Source organism: Adiantum capillus-veneris, chromosome 8 (assembly GCF_014529385.1).
Source record: "Adiantum capillus-veneris isolate H3 chromosome 8, ASM1452938v2, whole genome shotgun sequence".
Taxonomy (NCBI): Eukaryota; Viridiplantae; Streptophyta; class Polypodiopsida; order Polypodiales; family Pteridaceae; genus Adiantum; species Adiantum capillus-veneris.
The window spans coordinates 169308558-169329369 of NC_140938.1; the positions used below are offsets into that span (position 1 = coordinate 169308558).

Below are 20812 nucleotides of genomic sequence, written 5' to 3' on the forward strand. Positions count from 1 at the left end.
AAATAGGGAAAATGGGCTAAATGCACTGGAAAATTTTCCTGATGGATTTTGATGGGAATACTGATGATCATGTTGTGTGCAACCAGAGGATATGCATCTACACTAAGTGACTGGGCATGCACGGTCTACGAATAGACTCACAAAAGTGCCAGATCACTTCTAATCTAGACTGACTGGACTGAACTGAACCCTGATCATGCTTTAGCTTGTCCACGGACACATAGGGTTGGATGTGTCACGTGACATCCCCTCCTTTTCAAAGTGAGGTACTGGTACCGGACTATGGCGTTGAGGGAGATCGCCAATAGCATCCGGAATCTTGGAAGGAACTCTTCGCCGGCCCACTCGGATGTGTGGGCGTGTGGTACTTGAACTTCATAAAGGTCTGCAACGCTTGCTTCTTTGGGCCGCGCCGAAAGCGACACAAAGTCTTCTGTGGCTCCTTCAATGCTTCTACTTCGTCGAGAGTCATGCTTCTTTCTTCTTCAACAATCTCCATGGCTGAAAATTCCTGAAACCACTTCCAACACAAAAACATGAACATACCCATTCCATGTAAAATGAGTGGAAAAAATCCTGTCGTCCTAATAGACTGTGCATGCAATGTAGATGAACAAAGAGACGGAGTGCCAAACCGTTCACCACACACACGCAAACAATGAGATCGAATCTTCTTCTTATGATCTAGAGCAATCAACTGTGGCAATTCACAATGGAAATGCCCATGCGTGGTGCTCATACTTTCATGTGCTCGTTCTAGGAATGTGTCATGCCAAGGAAGAGACATGGAATGTGACTTCCTTGAATGCATACTTTTCAGCTTTTCATGAAAAATCCGCATACATTTGTGCTCATTCATGAGTGAAACGTGCTCAACGTACAATATGTCATTCTTAGGAAAAGGGATCACATAAAGACGCTGACTAAAATACAGGAAACGATCACGAATGAAACACTCGTACAATGCGTGCGTATCAATCATGCGAACACATAATACTTCTAGTGAGGGTTCTTTGGACCTAGGCTCGAGAGCCAAGATCGATCCTTCGTGATTGATCGAATTTGCAATGAGGTTAGCTTCGCTAGAAAAAGCATCCACTAACACCTCATCCTTGTGAACAATCACATCATCTTCATGCAACTCATCATGCTTGTGAGAAATCAGATCTTGATCATGCAAATCATCCTGCTTGTCATTGTCATCCAAATCATTGTCATTCAAATCATCATGCTTATCATTGTCATTCAAATCATCATGCAAATCATTGTCACTCAAATCATCATCATGCTTCACAGAATCATGCAAATCCTGTGTATCATGCTTTGAAGAAGAAGAGACTGAGAGAGTCTCCGTCTCCTGAATCTCTTGCATCTGTGCCGGCACTTGAGAAAAGAGTCGCAAGAACTCTTGCATGTGTCGGTCGCTCTGTTGTTGTCTTGCTTTGGCTGCTGCTATTCTGTTTTGGTGTTTGCGTTCCATTTCTGCTTCTCTTTCTGCTTTGTCTTCTGCGTGCCTGCGATCCATTTCTACTTTTATTTCTGCGTGTCTGCTTATGATTGCACAAATCTCTACAATGCTTGGACTTGCCGACGATGTCGACGACGATGAGGACGACGACGAGACGGGCTGAAAACTGAAAACGCTAAGGGTTGAAGTCTGCAAATCTTTATCTTGTAAATTCTGACTCTATGTTGATGATGATGTCGATGACGACGGTATGATGACGACGTGCTGAAAACGCAGATTCTTTTCCGGGATGAAACTGTAAACTTCGTGGGATCTGACCGTGCGGCGAGGATCTGCTGCAAGAAGGTGAGATCTGCGAGGTTCGGGACTTGTTCTACGAGTGCTAAAGGCTGAAAACTGAAAACTGAAAACGCTGGTCCTATGGCTGATTCTGTCGCGATGATCTGCAAAAGCGCTGAGGTTGATTTGCAAACCAAAAACGCTAGGGCTGAAATTGGTCTTGCTGCTGCCGGTTGTCCTGCAAATGCAAAACGCTAGGCTTCTTGATGGGTCTTGCTGCTGTCGGGGCTGATCTGCTCTGCAACAATCGCCAGGCTGCCTGTAGAAGAAAACGCTAGGTCCTTGTAGATGCAAAAACGCTAGCCTTGCTGATGTGGGGGGTCTTGCTGAGAAGTTGCCTGTTGAACAAGGTGCTCCTGCTGCCTCTTCTGCCAAAAAGTGCTAACTCTAGTTTGCTTATATATTAGCTTAGCAAAATTGCCCTACCTACTTTCCAACAAAAGTCACTTAATAAATAAGTGAAAAATGTCAAAAATAGGGAAAATAGGTTTAATGCACTGGAAAATTCCCCTGATGGTTTCTGATGGGAATGCTTATGATCATGTTGTGTGCAACCGGAGGATATGCATCTAATCTAAGTGATTGGTCATGCATGGTCTGCGAACAAACTCACAAAGGTGCCAGATCACTTCCTATTCTAGACTGACTGAACCCTGGTCGTGCTGTAGCTTGTCCACGGACACATAGGGTTGGATGTGTCACATGACACTTTGTCTCTCTTGCAACGGATTCTTTGGCATGCTTTCTCTCTCTTATCTTCCGTTGCACATTCTGACATAGGAGTGGCTTTGGAAGTTAATGTAGCATGTCCATGTGGCACACAGAGCCATATGCATATGTCACATTCTACTCTCTATCTCAAGTCTATAAGTTAACAATCGTTCATTTAATCATGACAAATCCTCCTCGATGCAAGTAGTTTCTTGACTACTTCTTGGCTTTGCTGGATAGCAGTACTGGAAAAAAGTTGTTTTCTTGCCCTTAGCTTACTTTAGATAGCTTCTGCAGTCAAATATGAGAAAATGCTGCCATAATCTACTATCTAAGGCTGTCATTCTTTTAAATGAAGAAATTACTTCTCTTAGTTTGCCTATTTGTTCCTGCAGGGATTTCTGAACAAGAAGACAGTGTATGCCTGCCAAGGCACACTGTGTTGTTATATGGGCTGCTTTACGTCTAAGCCCCAAAAGCAGCTCTCAGGCTACAAGAATCCGGTAGCCCTTGCAGCAGAGACATCTTGTAAGTTGATGGCTTTGATTACTTGATTGCTGAAACTGTTGCTATGCAAATTGCACCAGAGTTCTGTTGTTCTGTTCGCAGTTAGTGTCAGTGAAGTGGAGGCACTCTATGAGCTTTTCAAACAGATCAGTACCTCTGTGACTGATGATGGAGTCATACATAAGGTTATACCAGTAATGTTATTTGTTTGGTTCCCGTAATGTGATCTACTGTTGCATACTGTTTAGATTGATTTGTCTTCGGCACTTTTCACAGGAAGAATTTCAGTTTGCTCTTTTCAAAAACACAAAGAGGGAGAATTTCTTCGCGGATAGGGTAAGAATTTTCTCTCGTACATTTCCAAGTTAAGAATGTCACAGCTAGATGCATATCTGGAGTTTGTCGTTATCCCTCACCATACGTGTTTTTGTCTTGAATTGATTAGGCGTTCTTTCCCCCTTGTGAATATTGAGCTTGATTATATTTTGTGCTCGTAGAAAGTATTGCAATTAATGGTTAATCGGATGGAGTAGGATTGGTAGGCTATATATTGATTGCAATGTGCATGTGGATGTGCCAGGCAGCAATGAAGCCTATGTGCCCATAGTGAGAAAGATAATTTAGAATGGGGGTTTTTGTTGCACCTTACCTTTTAAGGGAGGGTTGAGTGTCCCATCGTAGGCTAACAAATAGAAGATAGTATTGGCATGTATCAACACTGTGTGTGTGTTGCTGCCAGGAAAAAATAAATGTAAGCATGCTTCTGTGGTGCCCCTTTACCAGGAGTATATAAATGGGCAAACACCTTCTAGGTCTAGTGCAAATAGCTATTGCAAGTCTTTAGATAGTATTTACTTTGTCCACTGTTCTTAACATTAAACATGTCTTATTCTTTGTACGTGTCAATCACTGGGAACTGTACCCCATTGTGAATGCTTGATGGATTGGGAAATCCAATCACAATTTGCATTCAGTGAGCCACATGAACTAGTTGTGATGTATTTTACATAAGGGTAGATGTGTATCATGGAGTGCAGTGGATTGCACAGATCAGCTAGAAATGAAAGGTAATGAACCTTGAAGAGCTGAATCTGTCTCCTTCTTCGAAGATTATTTTTTCAGACAAACACTTCAAGGGCACATGCCCGAAGGGAAATTACAAAGAGTGGGAGATTGCAATGGAGCTTGATAACAACAAAAAAGAAGAAATGACTGAATTTTTGGCACGAGGCTCTTTCAAAGAGCGTTACACATAGACAAGAAAGAAAGGAAGAATAACTCATGAGAATAGCCCATGGGCTTAATGGCCAGAATAGCCCATGAGACCAGAACAACGTACAATTAATGATGATATGTGTCATCGTAAATTGTCATCACAAATGAAGCATAATCCTAGCTGAAGTCTTAGCTAGCTAGAATAGAAAAGAAAAAGCGCATGAATGATTCTGTAGCTCTACAGCTACAGCTAGAAAGTCGTAGGATAGTCTGCTTCACCCAGTATCTCCAATGGTTGGCTCAAGAGGGGGAGATATTGTCGAGTCGTCCCTCCAATGATGGCTTGAACCGCCAATGGTGAGGAAGCTGTAAGCAAGGTCCTCACGGTCGTGGACACCTCAAGAGGGGGAGATATTGTTGAGTCGTCCCTCCAATGATGGCTTGAACCGCCAATGGTGAGGAAGCTGTAAGCAAGGTCCTCACGGTCGTGGACACCTCACTCTATGATTGGCATTTCTGATGTAATACCTTCAGAGTGGTGTCTATGGTAGGGTAGATCAGTGGATGAGGAAGTAGAGGTGGAGGAAGTCTGACAGATCTCTGTGTTGACAGCACGGGGCCCTCTACTCTTCTGTCCCTCAAGACTCTTTGTGACGCCTAAGCTCCAGTAAAACTAGCCCCAGGCACCTCTGAACCTCAAAGCACATGGTCCGATGCAACAGTCCAAAGCATTCATGAAAAAGGCGATGGTATCCCCCTCGGATCTCATATGAAACAGTACATTGGTGCATGTTTAGTATGAGCACTCAAACAAGAAGGAACATTTGTGGTAGGAGCTAAGCGTCCATTCCTTCCAGCGTTTTTCTGCCTTATGAACATTCTTTTACAACAATACTGAAGAAGAGTGTCTGGTTTTGCTGCTTGTTGTCTCTGATTTCTAGTACTGTACAATGGGCACACTTGAATCCTACATGCCCTTTTTTCAAATTGAATAGGGAGACAAATAAAGAAAACTATCTCCCATGAAAGGTGTTTGGGGGGCAGGGGGGACTTGACTAAGTAAGGGTTGCAAGCTCATTAATGCCAGTTGGATTAATCCTTTCACTAAACACAATGCTTAAACTTCTACCTCCTCAGCTGGGCAAACTTGGGAAGCCTTGGAAAGCGAGCTGTAACTGCAAGCCCAAAGTCCAAATTTGTGGTTTATTTCTGTGGTATTGAAAAACAAAGCCCATTGTGAACCTTTACATCCTTATGCACAAGAATTTGGCAAGCCTTTCTTGACACTTCAACTGAACTCTTTGTGAATGCTCATGGAAATGAAATGTTATATTAAACATCTTCAAAGGCCAAAATGACCTATGATACCAAACTGATACAATCTTCGTGGATCTAATACAATGTCTGGGTACAAAATAAAGATAAAGTCGAGCGAAAAACTAAAACCATCATCCTCATCATCAATGCCCAAGGATTCCCAGCATCGGGCGTTGTCCGAAAAAGTACTGCATAAGTCGTTGAAGAGCATCGTAAATGTCCGCCTCTGTAAATAGTCACACTGGACGTCTCGCATGTCGTGCTAGAACAGTTCTAATCCTCTAATGGAGCCTCCGTCAATGTCGTGCTCGCCCTCGTAGGTGTGGGTGTGTATGGCTCTGTCAACTAATATACCTTTGGTATAGATGGGCTTTGAAGAGTGCTCTGAGGCTTTCTCATCTGACCGCCGAGTCTTTGCTCTAAAGAAGCCATTGATCTCCCTCTTTCAATGTCTCCCATTGCCTAATCTCCTTAAGAGACTCTCCCTGTATTTGTGCAGCTCTAGCAAAAACAACCCGAGGCATCTCTGATCCTGACATCTCATGACTCTAGCCAACGATCCAAAGCCCTCTCTGAATAGACAATGAAAGCGGCCTCATATCTTATAGTATACCGGACAATGACAAATATGATGTAACTCGGTCTTTGGCTCTATATGACACAACTAGCAAATCCTGGCCTTTGCTAGTACTCTCCTAAATCTCAGTCTCAATCTCTAATTGATGCAATGATGTGCGCATCTGACCAATAGCACATCGTATCCCATGGGATAAATTAGTGCCATATATGTCGGTCTGATCACATATCCATCCTCTGTTAGTTAGAGAAGATGCTCTCTATAGAAAGCCATCTTCGTGCCCAACTCCTGTGTCGGTTGTATCCATGTGCTCCTGCTATCTAGTTGAATCTGATCCTGACGTATGAGTCTAGTGATCTCTGTCCGTGTGAGAGATAGGGAGGGTGCATCCAGGGAGTATTGGAACAGAGGCAGTCTATCCATGTTGAAACCATGATTGAAACCATGATGTCTTTTGCCCATACCAACATGCTATATCCCCCTGTAGCGCTAGTTGCCGGGATGCCTCAAGGGCTAGCTGAGCATATCTGACTATGGGGATGTAAGGTGCAGCGGAATGAATGTTGTATTTTCTCAAGATTAGTGATCTTTATTTGCTCAAGGTTCCTTTTAGTTCTTAGGGAAGGAGAGAGCCTTCGGTCTATGAGAGTGCTATGATCACGAACAAAAGTGAGTGGATATTGTGCGTGCAAGTGAATGAGACTGAGAGAAGGAGAGAGAAGAGATACGACACCCGAGAGGTTGTAAAACCCTCCTCCGAAGGCCCCACTCTCGTCGGCGAAAGCGGTCTACTTTGATTGCACAAAGGTGTACAATGCGTATGCAATGGGACTATGCCGATGACGACGACGGTGATGACGACGATGACTTGATGGCTGAAGTCTGTGGTCTTCTAACTGCTGATTTTCGGGACTGTTTTGGCTGCGTTTTCTTTGGCTAATGATGGGGGAACTTCTGCAACCAATCTGGGGCTGATCTGCTAGTGTTTATCTGCTGGAAATCTGCATTTGTCAAGGCTGAAAATCTGTGTTTTTGCTGCTGAGATCGCTGGCTGAAAAACACTGAGATCTGCAAGTGCTGCTGGCGTTTTTGCAAGGAAAACGCTGGGGCTGAGGCTTGTAGATCGCGGGAAAAACGCCAGAGAAGAGGCTTATGGCGATGCTAATGGTGTGGAAGGAAAACGCCAAGAGATGGGAGAGGATGGCCTAGGGTTGAAAACGCTAGGGGTGCTGAGAGGGGGGGTACTGCTGAGAAGTTGCCTGTTGAGTGGGAAGCTCCTGCTGCCTCTTCTGCCAGAAAGTGCTAACTTGGGTTTGCTTATATATTAACTTAGTAAAATTGCCCTACCTACTTTTGTTGGAAAGTCACTTAAAAATAATAAGTGAAAATAACCAAAAATAGGAAAATAGGCTAAATGCACTGGAAAATTCCCTTGATTGAATCTGATGGATCTTGAAGGGAATACTGATGATCATGCTGTGTGCAACCGGAGGATATGCATCTATGCTAAGTGATTGGGCATGCACGGTCTACGAATAGACTCACAAAAGTCCTAGATCACTGCTAATCTAAACTGACTTGACTGACGGGAACCCTGCTATGGTGTAGCTAGTCCACGGACACATAGGGTCGGGATGTGTCACGTGACAGGGGAGGTGCCATAAACTATGCATGAAGGATACTGATCTAGTAAGTGCCTCAACCACGAGAGGGGGGGCAGCTAGCTCGGCTTAAATAATCTCATGTGGCATTGAGGCCTTAGCCCGAATCATCCAAGAGATCATAGAGACTAAAGGCCTCTCCATACATCTCCATCCATCAGTGCTGCAAGATCTGTCTTGGTGGTCCATCGAGGGTCCCCCAAATTTGAACTCCGTAAAGCATATCTGAAGCCACTAGAGTATCAAAAAGCCAGAGCTTTGTTCGAGGTTCGTGAAACTGAACCTGCGAATGCATCTTCTCCAATCCTCCCAAGGCTGCATAAGCTCTCGTCAATCTAGTCTCTGTTGCTCTCCTCAATGAAAACACCGGTCCATTGAAAACTACCCCAAGATAGGTGTATGCATCTATATACTCCACCATGTCCTGGCCATATGTAAATGTGAGTGCTGACCTTCGGACCCACTATGGTGTGGTGTTAAACACCATAACCTTGGTTTTTCCCAGGTTAACAGACAATAAATTGTCATGAGCAAATGTGCACAAGGCATCTAATGATGCTGCATCCCCTTTTGGGAGTCAGAAATCAACACTATCATCAGTATATAACAATAGTGGGATCCATGTCCTTGCCAAATGTACAGTACGGTTGGAACCACCTTGCTACCTGATCTTCTCAAGAGACTCTCCCTGTGTTTGCGCTTCTCTAGCAAAAACAACCCGAGGCATCTCTGATCCTAATATCTCATGACTCTAGCCAATGGTCCAAAGCCCTCTTTGAATAGACAATGAAAGCGGCCTCGTATCTCATAGTATACCTGACAATGACAAATGTGATGTAACTCTGTTTCCGGCTCTATATGACACAACTGACACATCCTGGCCTCTGCCGGTACTCTCCTAAATTTGCCAGTCTCAATCTCTAGTTGATACGATGATGTGCGCATCTGACCAATAGCACATCGTAGCACATTGTATCCGATACGATAAATGAGTGTCCATATAGGCCAATCTGATCGCATATCCATCCTCTATTAGTTGGAGAAGATGGTCTCTATAGAAAGCCGTCTTCGTGCCCAACTCTTGTGTCGGTTGTATCCATGTGCTCTTGGTATCAAGCCGAATTAAATCATGACGTATGAGTCTAGTGATCTTGTCCGTGTGAGAGATAGGGAGGGTGCATCCAAGGAAAACTGGAACGGAGGCATTCTATCCATGCTGAAACCATGTGATTGAAACCATGATGTCATGTGCCCATACCAGGATGATGTATCCCCCTGTAGTGCTAGCTATCGGGATGACTCAAGCGCTAGTCGAGCATATCTGTCTCTGGGAAAGTCCTGCATGAAGGATACTGATCTAGTAAGTGCCTCGACCACAAGAGGGGGGGCAGCTAGCTCGGCTCAAATAATCTCATGTGGCACCAAGGCCTTACCCTGAATCATCCGAGAGATCATAGAGACTAAAGGCCTCTCCATACATCTCCATCCATCAATGCTACCAGATCTGCCCTGGTGGTCCACCGAGGGTCCCCCAAATCTGAACTCCGTAAAGCATAGCTGAAGCCACTAGAGTGTCAAAAAGCTAGAGCTTTGTTCAAGGATCCTGAAACTGACCCTGCGAACACATCTTCTTCAATCCTCCCAAGGCTGCATAAGCTCTCGTCAATCTAGTCTCTGCTGCTCTCCTCAATGAAAACACCGGTCCACTGAAAACTACTCCAAGATAGGTATATGCATCTGTATACTCCACCGTCTCCTGGCCATATGTAAATGTGGGTGCTGACCTTCGGACCCACCATGGTGTGGTGTTAAACACCATAACTTTGGTTTTCCCCAAGTTAACAGACCATCCATTGTCATGAGCAAATGTGCACTAGGCATCTAAGTGATGTTGCATTCCCTTTGGAGAGTCAGAAATCAACACAATATCATCAGCATATAACAATAGTGGGATCCATGTCCTTGCCAAATCTGCTCCTCTATCACCATCCCTCTCAATGTAATTAGAAACCTCATCCACATACATGCCAAATAGTGTAGGAGATAGTAGGCAACCCTTTTTCACTCCGATAGTGGAGTGAACCAAATCAGAAAGCCCCTCTAGAGTGCGTACATGCCCCAATACTGACCTGTATAGAGCCCCGATCCCCCAAATCAACTCTGTGGGTACCCCCATCCCTGCAGGATGCACATCTATCTAGCTCTGAGCATTGTATCGATTCTCGAAGGCTTTGCGGAAATACACAAAGATATAGAGCCGTCTCCCATGTGATCTTCCCTCCTCAATATGGCTTTGAGTGTCAGAATATGATCAAGAGTAGAGAAACCTCTCTTGAAACCCGCTTGTCCTGCTGGCCGTACACCCTCTCTCTCTGCCCATCTACTTAATTGCTGCTCAAGGATGGATGCGTACAACCGTGCCGATGTGTGTCCAATCATGATAGTGCGGTAGTTCCCGGGCTCCATAGGGTCCCATGACTTGAAGATAGGTATGATAGTAGACAAACTTCATGTATCAGGTAGGCTCTCACACAAGGCACGGTTGAACATCACTGCTAGAAGCTATGCAAGCAGATCTCTGGCATGTATAAAATGCTCTACTACTAGGCCATCATGATCATATGCTCTCCTGGTCCTCATCCTGTCAATTGCCTTCTTTACCATCTCGGCGGTAAAGAAAGCACGTGTGTGGGCATGGCTGTGGCGGATCCGGAAGAGGTGGCTGCCCCGAGACTGTGTAGAGAGATGGTGCATACTGACTCCATGCCTCCGTAGAAGTGATGACTGGTGGGGAAGAATGTCCATGGAAGAGTCACCATGCCTTGCCTGAATCGTGGCTCAAAAACAGCTGGTATAAATCCTGCTCTAAACGAGTTAGAAACGCCCTCTTCTTCCGTTGCAACAATTGCAAGTATGAATGCCGATCTATGATGTACATTGTATGCTGTCCTGTGCTAGTTTGCTGGAAAAACTCACTACATGCAACTTTTCCAATCAAGTAACAAAGGCATGGAAAGCTTTGATGTTGATAATGGCACCTCAGTTGACTATTGTCTCCATTGCTTAGTAATACGATATCCAAAATGCGAGTGGTGCTCACTACCGTTCTGAAACTTGTAAAATTTTCAGCTCTCTGCTTTCTTCCCTACGCTTTCTTTGCCTCTGAACATCGTTGTGCTTGTCTTTCAAAATAAGATCCTCTCTGAGGAATTTATACTTAGTAAAGCCCCAAGATCCGTCACAACAGTCCCAAAAAACATGTACAACTGTGTCAAGACATCATTAGCGGGGAGCACGGGAAACAAAACAGGGGAGAGATGGCAATGGTGGGGCGGAGCCACCGCATGCAGATGAGAGGGGAGGAGGGGAAACAAGAATTAAGGGGAGGAATGTTATGAGGTAGGGCTTTCCATTAGAAAGCACCACTTATTCTCTGGTAAAAGCTAGCTGTCCTGCTCTAATGTCATTGAACTGGTAAAAGCTAGGTGCACTCCCAGGAAGTGCTGACCTCTTCTTAGGTGCTCTTTAATCCTCAGAGCAGCAGGTTTGAGTGTCTTTATTGAGTGGTCAAGAACCTTCAAGATTAGCGTGTTACTTGGATGTGGTTGCTGCTCAAAAATACCTTCAGGATGCGTGTTTACACTGAGTTGCAAGCTTACAGGGCTTGTATAATCTCAAGGGTTCTTCTTCAAGCTAATCTTCTGCATATTTGGACCTTTACTTTATGATGTGATTGTGCAACATTACTACTTGTTCCCAGTTTCTCCCTCAACTAGCTATGCTTAAGTTTATAACAATCATGATCACCTGGAACTTGGAGTCGCATGGTTTAATGTATCATCTATTGTTTTGGAGTGCTAGTTTGGTATACGTGCTCCTCTCATCAAGACATTGAAAGATAAAAGGTAGAACTAAAGGAGTAGCCACACGAGAGAGGAATCACGTTTGATATAGCTATGACAATATGCCCAGGTCCATAGTGACCATACTCATCACACCTCCAGCATGTCAGGGCCGTCGTCCCAACCACATTAGATGCCGCTCTCTCGAAACTCCTTGAGGCTTGACCCCTTTCCTTCAGTCTGTACTGATTTCACTTTAGACACAGAGATATTAGGTTCACATATTGTTTTGCTCCAATATTTAATAATTTGTCAAAATTCACAATGTCAAGGATCCTGTCTAAAGTAGGGGTCACATTGTGCTGCCACAAGGGCATGCATTTGACCCCTACATCCATGATGTTTGTCCTAAATCCGTGTCCTTGTGGCATGCAAAAAAGAGCCCAAGTTTACACAATTTAAACATCAAGGCACCTTAATTTTACCAAGTTGATGGTTTTACTCCGTGGACAGATTTTGATTCTAGATTACAAGTTTTTTTGGTTGTGCTACATGGTGTTACATTGACAATACTTGTCCCAGGTTTTGGATCTGTAAAGGTCATTATGGTCTTTTGCTCATGTAAGTATGTTTTTCATTTTAGGAAGCATGATCATGTCACATACACATCTAACCCTATGTGTACGTGGACAAGCTACTTCATGACATTGGTTCAGTTCAGTTAGCTTAGGAAGTGTTCTGGCACTTTTGTGAGTCTGTTCGCAGACCGTGCATTTCCAGGCACTTAGAGTAGATGCATATCCTCTGGTTGCACACAACATGATCATCAGATTACAGTCAGAACCCCTCAGTAGCATTTTTACAGTGCATAGACCTATTTTCCCTATTTTAGCCAATTTTCACGTATTATTTTTAAGTGACTTTTTTTGGGAACTAGGTAGAGCAAATTCAGTAGCCAAGTATATAAGCAAACCTAGCGCTAGCACTTTCTGGAAGAAGAGGCAGCAGGAACTTCGTGTTCAATAGGCACCTTCTCAACAAGACCACTTTGCCGCAACAGACCTAGCGTTTTCAATCATCTGCAAAGCCTAGCGTTTTTGCCCCGAAGACCAGCCCTAGCGTTTTGCATTGTAGATCAGCCCCGGCAACAGCAGGATAACAGATTAGCCCTAGCGTTAGCAAATTTCCTCAGCAAGATCATAATTCAGCCCTAGCGTTTTTGCATCAGCATGACCTACTAGCGTTTTGCAGATTCATCGCGACAAGTCTCTGAATAGCATCAGTGATTTCAGTTTCCGGCATCAAGACTTTGCAGTAGAACCTCCCCCAGACCTTACAGATCTCACCTTCCCGCAGCAGATTTTCGCCGCACGGTCAGATCCAGCGTAGTTTGCAGTTTCAGCCCGGAAAACTCTTTCAGCGCGTCGTCGTTGCATCGTCGTCATCGCCGTCGTCACCGACATAGAGTCAGAATTCGACAGATAAAGATTTGCAGATTTCAGTCCTTAGCGTTCTCAGATTTCAGCCCGTCTCGTCGTCGTCCTCATCATCGTCGACATCATTGGCAAGTCCAAGCATTGTAGAGATTTGTGCAGTCAATAGTAGATCGCTCTCGCCATAGAGAGTGGGGCCTTCGGAGGAGGGTTTTGACAACATTCTGTGTTGTATTCTTCTCTCTCTATCTCTCAGTCTCATGCACCTTCATTCACAGTGTTTGCCTCTTTGTTTGTGTCCATTGCACTCTCTCACTAAAGGAACGGAAGGCTCTCCCTTCCGTCAGTAAAAGAACCCTAGAGCACAGTTCGGAGCACTCATCTTGAGCAAAGTTCAACATTCACTTCCGCTGCACCTTACATCGGTATCAGAGCTTTGGCAGTATTTTGTATCAACTCAATGAAAGAACCACAATAATTTTTTTCGCTTGTTGCGGTTGCACGTAACCAAGACCTCTTGGGCATGTCGATTCCTAATCGTGTTTTTGAAGAGTGACAGGAAACCCAAGAAAGAAGGGCTTGTCCAACCTCCCCTTGTTTCTCTTTTCACTCATTGAGAGCGGACCGTGCACTTAGTGGCCGGCCAATCGACGTGAGGTGGGAGAAAGCAACCTTGGTGTGAGCGCAAGGCCACCAAGGGGTGCGCCCGAGGGAAAGAGAAGAGCTCGGGTAAGAGAAGATCCTTCTCTAACACAGATTGCAAGCTAAAAAGGAACCTCAAGACCCTCAAGAACTCAAGAACCAAGAACCACAAGAACCCAAGTTCCTCGTGAACTTAAGAACCCAAGACTTCAGTGGATGATCATCACCCGAAGCGGAATGGATACTTCGCATGGGAGTGGCGAAGAAGAGTCTTCCCCACTAGGAGGTTTTTCCGACCCTCCCTCTTCCCCATCTACGCCAAGGATTGCACTAACTCCTATGGAGCTTTCCGACAATATGATGATGGACAGGAAGTTAGAACGCGAAGCAAGAAAAGCAAAAAGAAAGGCAGAACACAAAGAAAGAATGGCAGCCATAGAGCATGAGCAAGAGCAAGCACGCTTGGCGGCCGAAGAAATACGAGCAGAATTGGCTCGCGAGCACCAAGAAAGAAAAGCAGAATTGACTCGCTCTCTCACGGTGTTCATCTCTTGGAATAGTTTCTGGTCCTTGGCCCAATATCCAATCCCTTATGGAGTATCCTTGTTATTTGGTTTGTCCACCTCCTCAAGAGTCATTATAACAAAGTTATTGTTATAACAATCTCTAAACAAGTAGGTTGATAGATCTGGTGATCCCTTGTCCTTGATTTTGTAGATATAAATGATCTTCATGGGCGTTAGCTGTTCTGATTTGGCATGAGAAGTCTAAAGAAGATCTTTGACGTTTCTATCCTCCCAACAATAGACTCCGATACTAGGATTATCCGTAGTAAGCCTTTTCAAAGGCTTCAAATCAACTTGATCGTATCCCTCGAATTCTAAAGTTGGTGGTCCTTCTTTTGCTGCCATATCCTTCTCCAAAGCATGACACACATGATTTCCATGATCAAGTGATTATTCACGAGCATGATGATTTGCATGATAAAGATGTGATTGTTCAGAAGGATGATGGTTTAGTTGATACTTTTTCTAGTGAAGCTAACCTCATTGTAGATTTGATCGATCACAAAGAACCGATCTTGGCTTTCGAGTCGAGGTCCAAAGAACCCCCACAAGAAGTATTGTGTATGTGCATGATTAGTCAGTACGCATTGTTCGAGTGTTTCATTTGTGATGCTTTCCTGTATTTTAGTCACCGTCGTTATGTGATCCCTTTTCATAGGCATGACATATGGTACGAAGAACACGATTCGCTCATGAATGAGCACGGATGTATGCGGATTCCTCATGAAAAGATGACATGTTTGCATCCAAGGAATTCACATTCCATGTCTCTTCCGTGGCATGACACAATATCAGAAAGAGCACAAGAAGGATTGAGCATCAAGCATCGGCATTTTCATTGTGATTTGCAACAGTTGATCGATTTAGATCAAAAAGTCCAGATTCGACCCCATTGTTTGCGTGTGTTTGATGAACGGTTTGGCACTCCGTCTCTATGTTCATCTACATTGCATGCACAGTCTTTAAGGAAGATTAGAATTTTTCCAGTCACTTTACATGGAATGGGTATGTTCATGTTTTTGTGTTGGAAGTGGTTTCATGAATTTTTAGCCTCGGAGATTCTTGAAGAAGGTAGACGCACGACTATGGACAAAGTTGAGGCATTGAAGGAGACACAGATGACTTTGTGTCGCTTTCGGCGCAGCCCAAAGAAGCAACCGTTGCAGACCTTCATGAAGTTCAAGTATCGCATGACCCACGCATCAGAGTGGGCCGGCGAAGAGTCCTTCCCAGGATTCATCCGGACGTTGATGGCGATCTCCGTCGACGGCATACAGTTCGGTACCAGTACCTCACTTTGAAAAGGAGGGGATGTCACGTGCACATCTAACCCTATGTGTACGTGGACAAGCTACTTCACGACATGGGTTCAGTTGAGTTAGCTTAGGAAGTGTTCTGGCACTTTTGTGAGTCTGTTCGCAGACTGTGCATGTCCAGGTACTTAGAGTAGATGCATATCCTCTGGTTGCACACAGCATGATCATCAAATTACAGTCAGAACCTATCGGTAGCATTTTTACAGTGCATAGACCTATTTTCCCTATTTTAGCCAATTTTCACTTATTATTTTTAAGTGACTTTTGTTGGGAACTAGGTAGGGCAAATTCAGTAGCCAAGTATATAAGCAAACCTAGCGCTAGCACTTTCTGGCAGAAGAGGCAGTAGGAACTTCACGTTCAACAGGCACCTTCTCAGCGAGACCACCTTCTCGCAACAGACCTAGCGTTTTCAATCATCTGCAAAGCCTAGCGTTTTTGCCGCCAAGACCAGCCCTGGCGTTTTGCATTGCAGATCAGCCCCGGCAACAACAGGATAGCAGATCAGCCCTAGCGTTAGCAGATTTTCTTAGTAAGATCAGAATTCAGCCCTAGCGTTTTTGCATCAGCATGACCTACTAGCGTTTTGCAGATTCATTGCGACAAGTCCCGGAATAGCATCAACGTTTTCAATTTCCAGCATCAAGACTCTGCAGTAGAACCCCCAGACCTCGCAGATCCTCGCTGCACGGTCAGATCCAGCGTAGTTTGCAGTTTCAGCCCGGAAAACGCAGATTTCAGCATCTGCGTTTTCAGCGCGTCGTCGTTGCCGTTGTCACCGACATAGAGTCACAATTCAGCAGATAGAGATTTGCAGATTTCAGCCCTTAGCGTTTTCAGATTTCAGCCCGTCTCATCGTCGCCCTCATTATCGTCAACATAGTCGGCAAGTCCAAGCATTGTAGAGATTTGTGCAATCAATAGTAGACCGCTCTCGCCATAGAGAGTGGGGCCTTCGGAGGAGGGTTTTGACAACATTTTGGTGTCGTATTCTTCTCTCTCTATCTCTCAGTCTCATGCACCTTCATTCACAGTGTTCACGACTTTGTTTGTGTCCATTGCACTCTCTCACTAAAGGAACGGAAGGCTCTCCCTTCCGTCAGTCAAAGGAACCCTTGAGCACAATTCGGAGCACTCATCTTGAGCAAAGTTCAACATTCACTTCCGCTGCACCTTACAGATCAGGTAACACTCATGGGTATAATCTCAAAGAACTTAACTCACTTTTCATGGATGCCAGGCTGGTTTATTGGTTCCTTCGTCATTCTTGCCATCTTCTCTTACAACTGCATATTGGCATGGCAATTATGGTAGCATCTGGAGGCTTCATTTTCAGCAGTCTTTGCTGAGGTTTACCTTAACCTGTGGAGTAGAAGGTTCTTAAAAACATAAACTTCAGAAACTTGCTCTGATGGGCAGTTATTGTATCAGGGACTCCAAAATATGAGGGAAGGAGATTGGAAAGTCTCGTTCATCATAAGACTTCAGTCAGAAAACCTTGAGATATCACATTGTGGATGAATGTAATAATCTAAAAGTCTTTAGTAGGCAAGATTAGGAGACTTTAAGGCAATTATCCAGTTAGGAAGAATTGCAAAGATAGCTCGCGCTTTGCAGACATGTATTGGCAAGGACACGTGTGAATCGCAACAGAATGGCTGGAATTTTTTGTGTGACTATATTTTTTCCCCTTTGTGTTATGTTCAAGTCAAGAGGCAATCCTGGTTATGAAGATCATCTGTTATTATGCCTTGGACTCCTCATTTAGTATCAAGAAACTACATGAAGATAGAAATTGCTGTGGTAGATGACCATCTTTTGGTTTGAAATGGCTAGGTGTTTAATGTTTTCGATGTCAAAAGAGACGGGGTGTTGGAATTCGGAGAATTTGTCCGGGGTTTGAGTGTTTTTCATCCGAATGCTTCTGAAGAGGAGAAAATAGATTGTAAGCTCTACATTAAAATGTAGTTTCTCAGGTTGTCAGTGCATCCTCATCAGTGCAGTCCTGTGTTTTTCTTGATGAAGGTTTTTGTTGTGCTGGAAGCAGTTGCATTCAAATTATATGACTTCCGCCACAGTGGACACATAGGAAGGGAAGAGGTGATTCGAGGCGTGCAGTGTCATTATTCCACTGACATACATACAATGTTTTCTAGATACCATTTTGTATGCATTCTGAGAGCTGCTGTGGGTTTGTGTAATGACAGGTGAAGTTAATGCTGGTGGCTTCAATGGAGGAGTCTGATATGCAACTTTCAGACGATGTTATTGATGCCATTCTAGATAAGGTCATTTACTTCATGTATTAACCAGGCACATACATGATATAACCATAAAGCTCATCTCCTATGCAATACATAGACTTTTGCAGATGCAGACATGAACAGAGATGGCAAAATCGATAAGGATGAGTGGAGAAACTTCGTCTGTCGGAATCCAGCACTGATTAAAATGATGACATTACCTTATCTCAAGTAGGCCTACAAATGGTTCTTTTTACTCCCTACCTTTAATATTCATACAACGATTTTGAGTTTGTGCTTTCGGAGTTCAATATGTCTGCTCTTGTGTATTTTTTTTCGATTTAGGGACATCACAACCACATTCCCAAGTTTCATTTTCCATTCGGAGGTCGATGATTCATCTGTGTAGCAGAAAAGCTGCTGATGAAGATTGCTGAGAGTGAGATGCTTCCTTGAAGTTTGCACTAGTATTGGTAAAACAGGAATTTGGTACTTAAGTACCTTGAAGCAATTCTCTACAATGTGTGATTCTTTGGAATGACCCACATTTGTATTAGTGAATTGTGATTGTATCAATCATTCAGGCCAAGAACCAAAAATTCTTGGATTAGCTCAGTCGAGACTTTGAAGTAGGGTTTTGGTCTATTCACAAATTTTGGGTCAGCTTAGTTGAGAGACGGTCTATATGAACTTGCTGCAATTTGTTGTCCTTTTGCTTTGTTATGTGGTCGTCATACAAGCCCCGTTATTAAAGGAGATACGGTCAAGCACATGGAATGCTTTGTGGATTCATAATACCACCCTTAGAGCAGAGCTCTCTTGCTTCAGCATTTCATGGAGTTAACACATCTATTCTGAAGTTAGCTATGATGTTAAGAAGTACATCACACATTATTTTTGTGATAGCTCGTTGGACTTCTATTACACCTTCCCATCATGAGTAAGGGCCTATGGATATCATAAAGGGGGTGGGGTGGGTATACTCCCTTGCCGCGATTGCGAAGGAAGAAAAATAACAATTTTTTCACATCAGGAAGTGATCATGAATTGGCGTACCCCTCCCCCCCACTGAGCTTAAACATGCACGCATATCATGTATGTCCATGCACTCCGACTTTTCAAGCTAATTGGTAACGCATTGTTTCCTTTCATTTTGTATGGCTCTCTATGAACCCCTTGGTATTAGAACCTTATTTCCTAGATCAGTTTTCACCTAGTGTGAGCAATTCATTTTTAGGGCTTCCATCTTTAGGACGATTAAGGCTTTGAGACCTAGCCACATGGCAGTGTAGCTTGGGTTGGCATACTCGGCTAGTGTTCGTTGGCCACGTCTATATAAATGGAGTCATATGGTTGAGTGCATAGTTCTTAGTGAGTGCTCAAATGTTACAGAATCTTGGGAGTTCTCTTCTAGGTAGTATTAGTAGAGGCACATCATCATTGGCACTAAAATGGCCACGTCTATATATACGGAGTCCCATGGTTGAGTGCATAGTTCTTTGTAAGTGCTCCAATGTTATAGAATCTTGGGGAATCTCTTCTAGGTAGTATTAGTAGAGAGGCACATCATCATTGGCACTTAAATGGCACAATGCTAAAGGTATTTGTTCATACAAGTAGATGCCATTGAGTTGGTATAAAATGACCAATCTTTAAAATTGACACAAAAGTAGGTTCAACATTAGTTTTCTAGGGGTGGAGGAAGTCATGCCCACCACAATTCTCCACTAAGATGAGCAGGCATTTGGAATTATTGGACACTATATGTCAGCTTTAAAGGGATGCTAGCTTACAAAGAAGTAAAGTCACTTGTATCTAACTCACTTTGGTTTGTAAATTTAGGTCCTTTGTCAAGGCATTAGAGTTCAAACGCCCATTGAGACAATTAAAGGCACGTCGGTGTTGGTGACAATTTAAAGGCAGTTATAGATACTTAAGGGTATAATAGAATTTTGGTCAAAAAGTGGTATGTTCATGATCACTTAGGTCCTTTAGTAGACTCATATCTATGAGACAATTTGGATAGTCACCTAACTAAGTTAATTCCTAGTTTAATCCCTCGCTTGTGAACACCCAGATAGTGGACTGAGGTGAGCTCGACCCTATATTACATAAATGATCAAGAAAGTATTATACATGCAAAGATATGTTACCAAACATGCTTTATGATTTGGATACTAGCCTCAATGAATAGGATTATGATCCTCAAAGATTGCCAACAAAGCAAGCTTAAATGAAGCCATATAGCATGGGACGCATAGTTTCATCTCATAGCACTTTGTATATGTTTTTTTGTGTTGAGCTTCCAACTCAGAGGTAGAAAGTAAAGTCCAAGAGGTTACACTCAACAAAGAAGTTTTATATGAGGATAGATGATGTCCTTAAAGGGAGCAAGAGTAAGAAAATAAGAGAGTAAGAGAAGATTTTGAGTTACCTTTGTAGTAAGCTAAGTGTAAACACTTAAGGGTAAAAACTGGCAACCAATCAAGAGCTCAATTTTAACTCTCAAGGAAAAGAAGTCATTCTATCCAATGACACACCGTAAGGTGAGAGACTTACATAACCTACTATTGGTGATTGGAAAAATTCCCAGTGCTCATTTGTGGGAAGAAGATTATTGGCTTGGAAAGAAGCATGAAAGTTTATGGGAAGACGACCACATATGTAGTGAATGTTTTGAGCAAGCGTTTTATAATCTTTGGATAGCTCACATGGCACTGGTTTAAAGTTCTCTAAAAATAGGTGAACTACAATTATTTAAAGAGTGGACATTATATACACCTAATATGTGTAAGCTCCCTCTTACATGTGGATGCTTAGTCACTTTGTGACTTGTGATAGACCATGTGATTTAGCCTATGTGGAATCCCAGTGTGCAATCTACTTGGCAATCCTTATGACAGATTCATCATTTATGTGTGCAAATATGTCTATCTCAAGGCTATAAATTGAGCTTGTGTATACATTCAATAATT

The 20812-nt window shown here is 43.4% G+C and overlaps 1 protein-coding gene across 1 annotated transcript in view; it reads left to right on the forward strand.

The window, feature by feature from the left end:
- LOC147453332 (calcineurin B-like protein 1) overlaps positions 1-18667 on the forward strand; it is a 44226-nt gene extending 25559 nt beyond the window's left edge. The window contains exons 4-11 of the mRNA XM_086518728.1: positions 2914-3046; positions 3128-3210; positions 3302-3361; positions 17431-17539; positions 17642-17694; positions 17802-17882; positions 17956-18068; positions 18183-18667. Of these exons, the coding sequence (XP_086374854.1) occupies positions 2914-3046; positions 3128-3210; positions 3302-3361; positions 17431-17539; positions 17642-17694; positions 17802-17882; positions 17956-18068; positions 18183-18246 (696 nt within the window). The 3' untranslated portion in view covers positions 18247-18667. The remainder of the gene's footprint in view (positions 1-2913; positions 3047-3127; positions 3211-3301; positions 3362-17430; positions 17540-17641; positions 17695-17801; positions 17883-17955; positions 18069-18182) is intronic.
- Positions 18668-20812: the final 2145 nt, after the last annotated feature.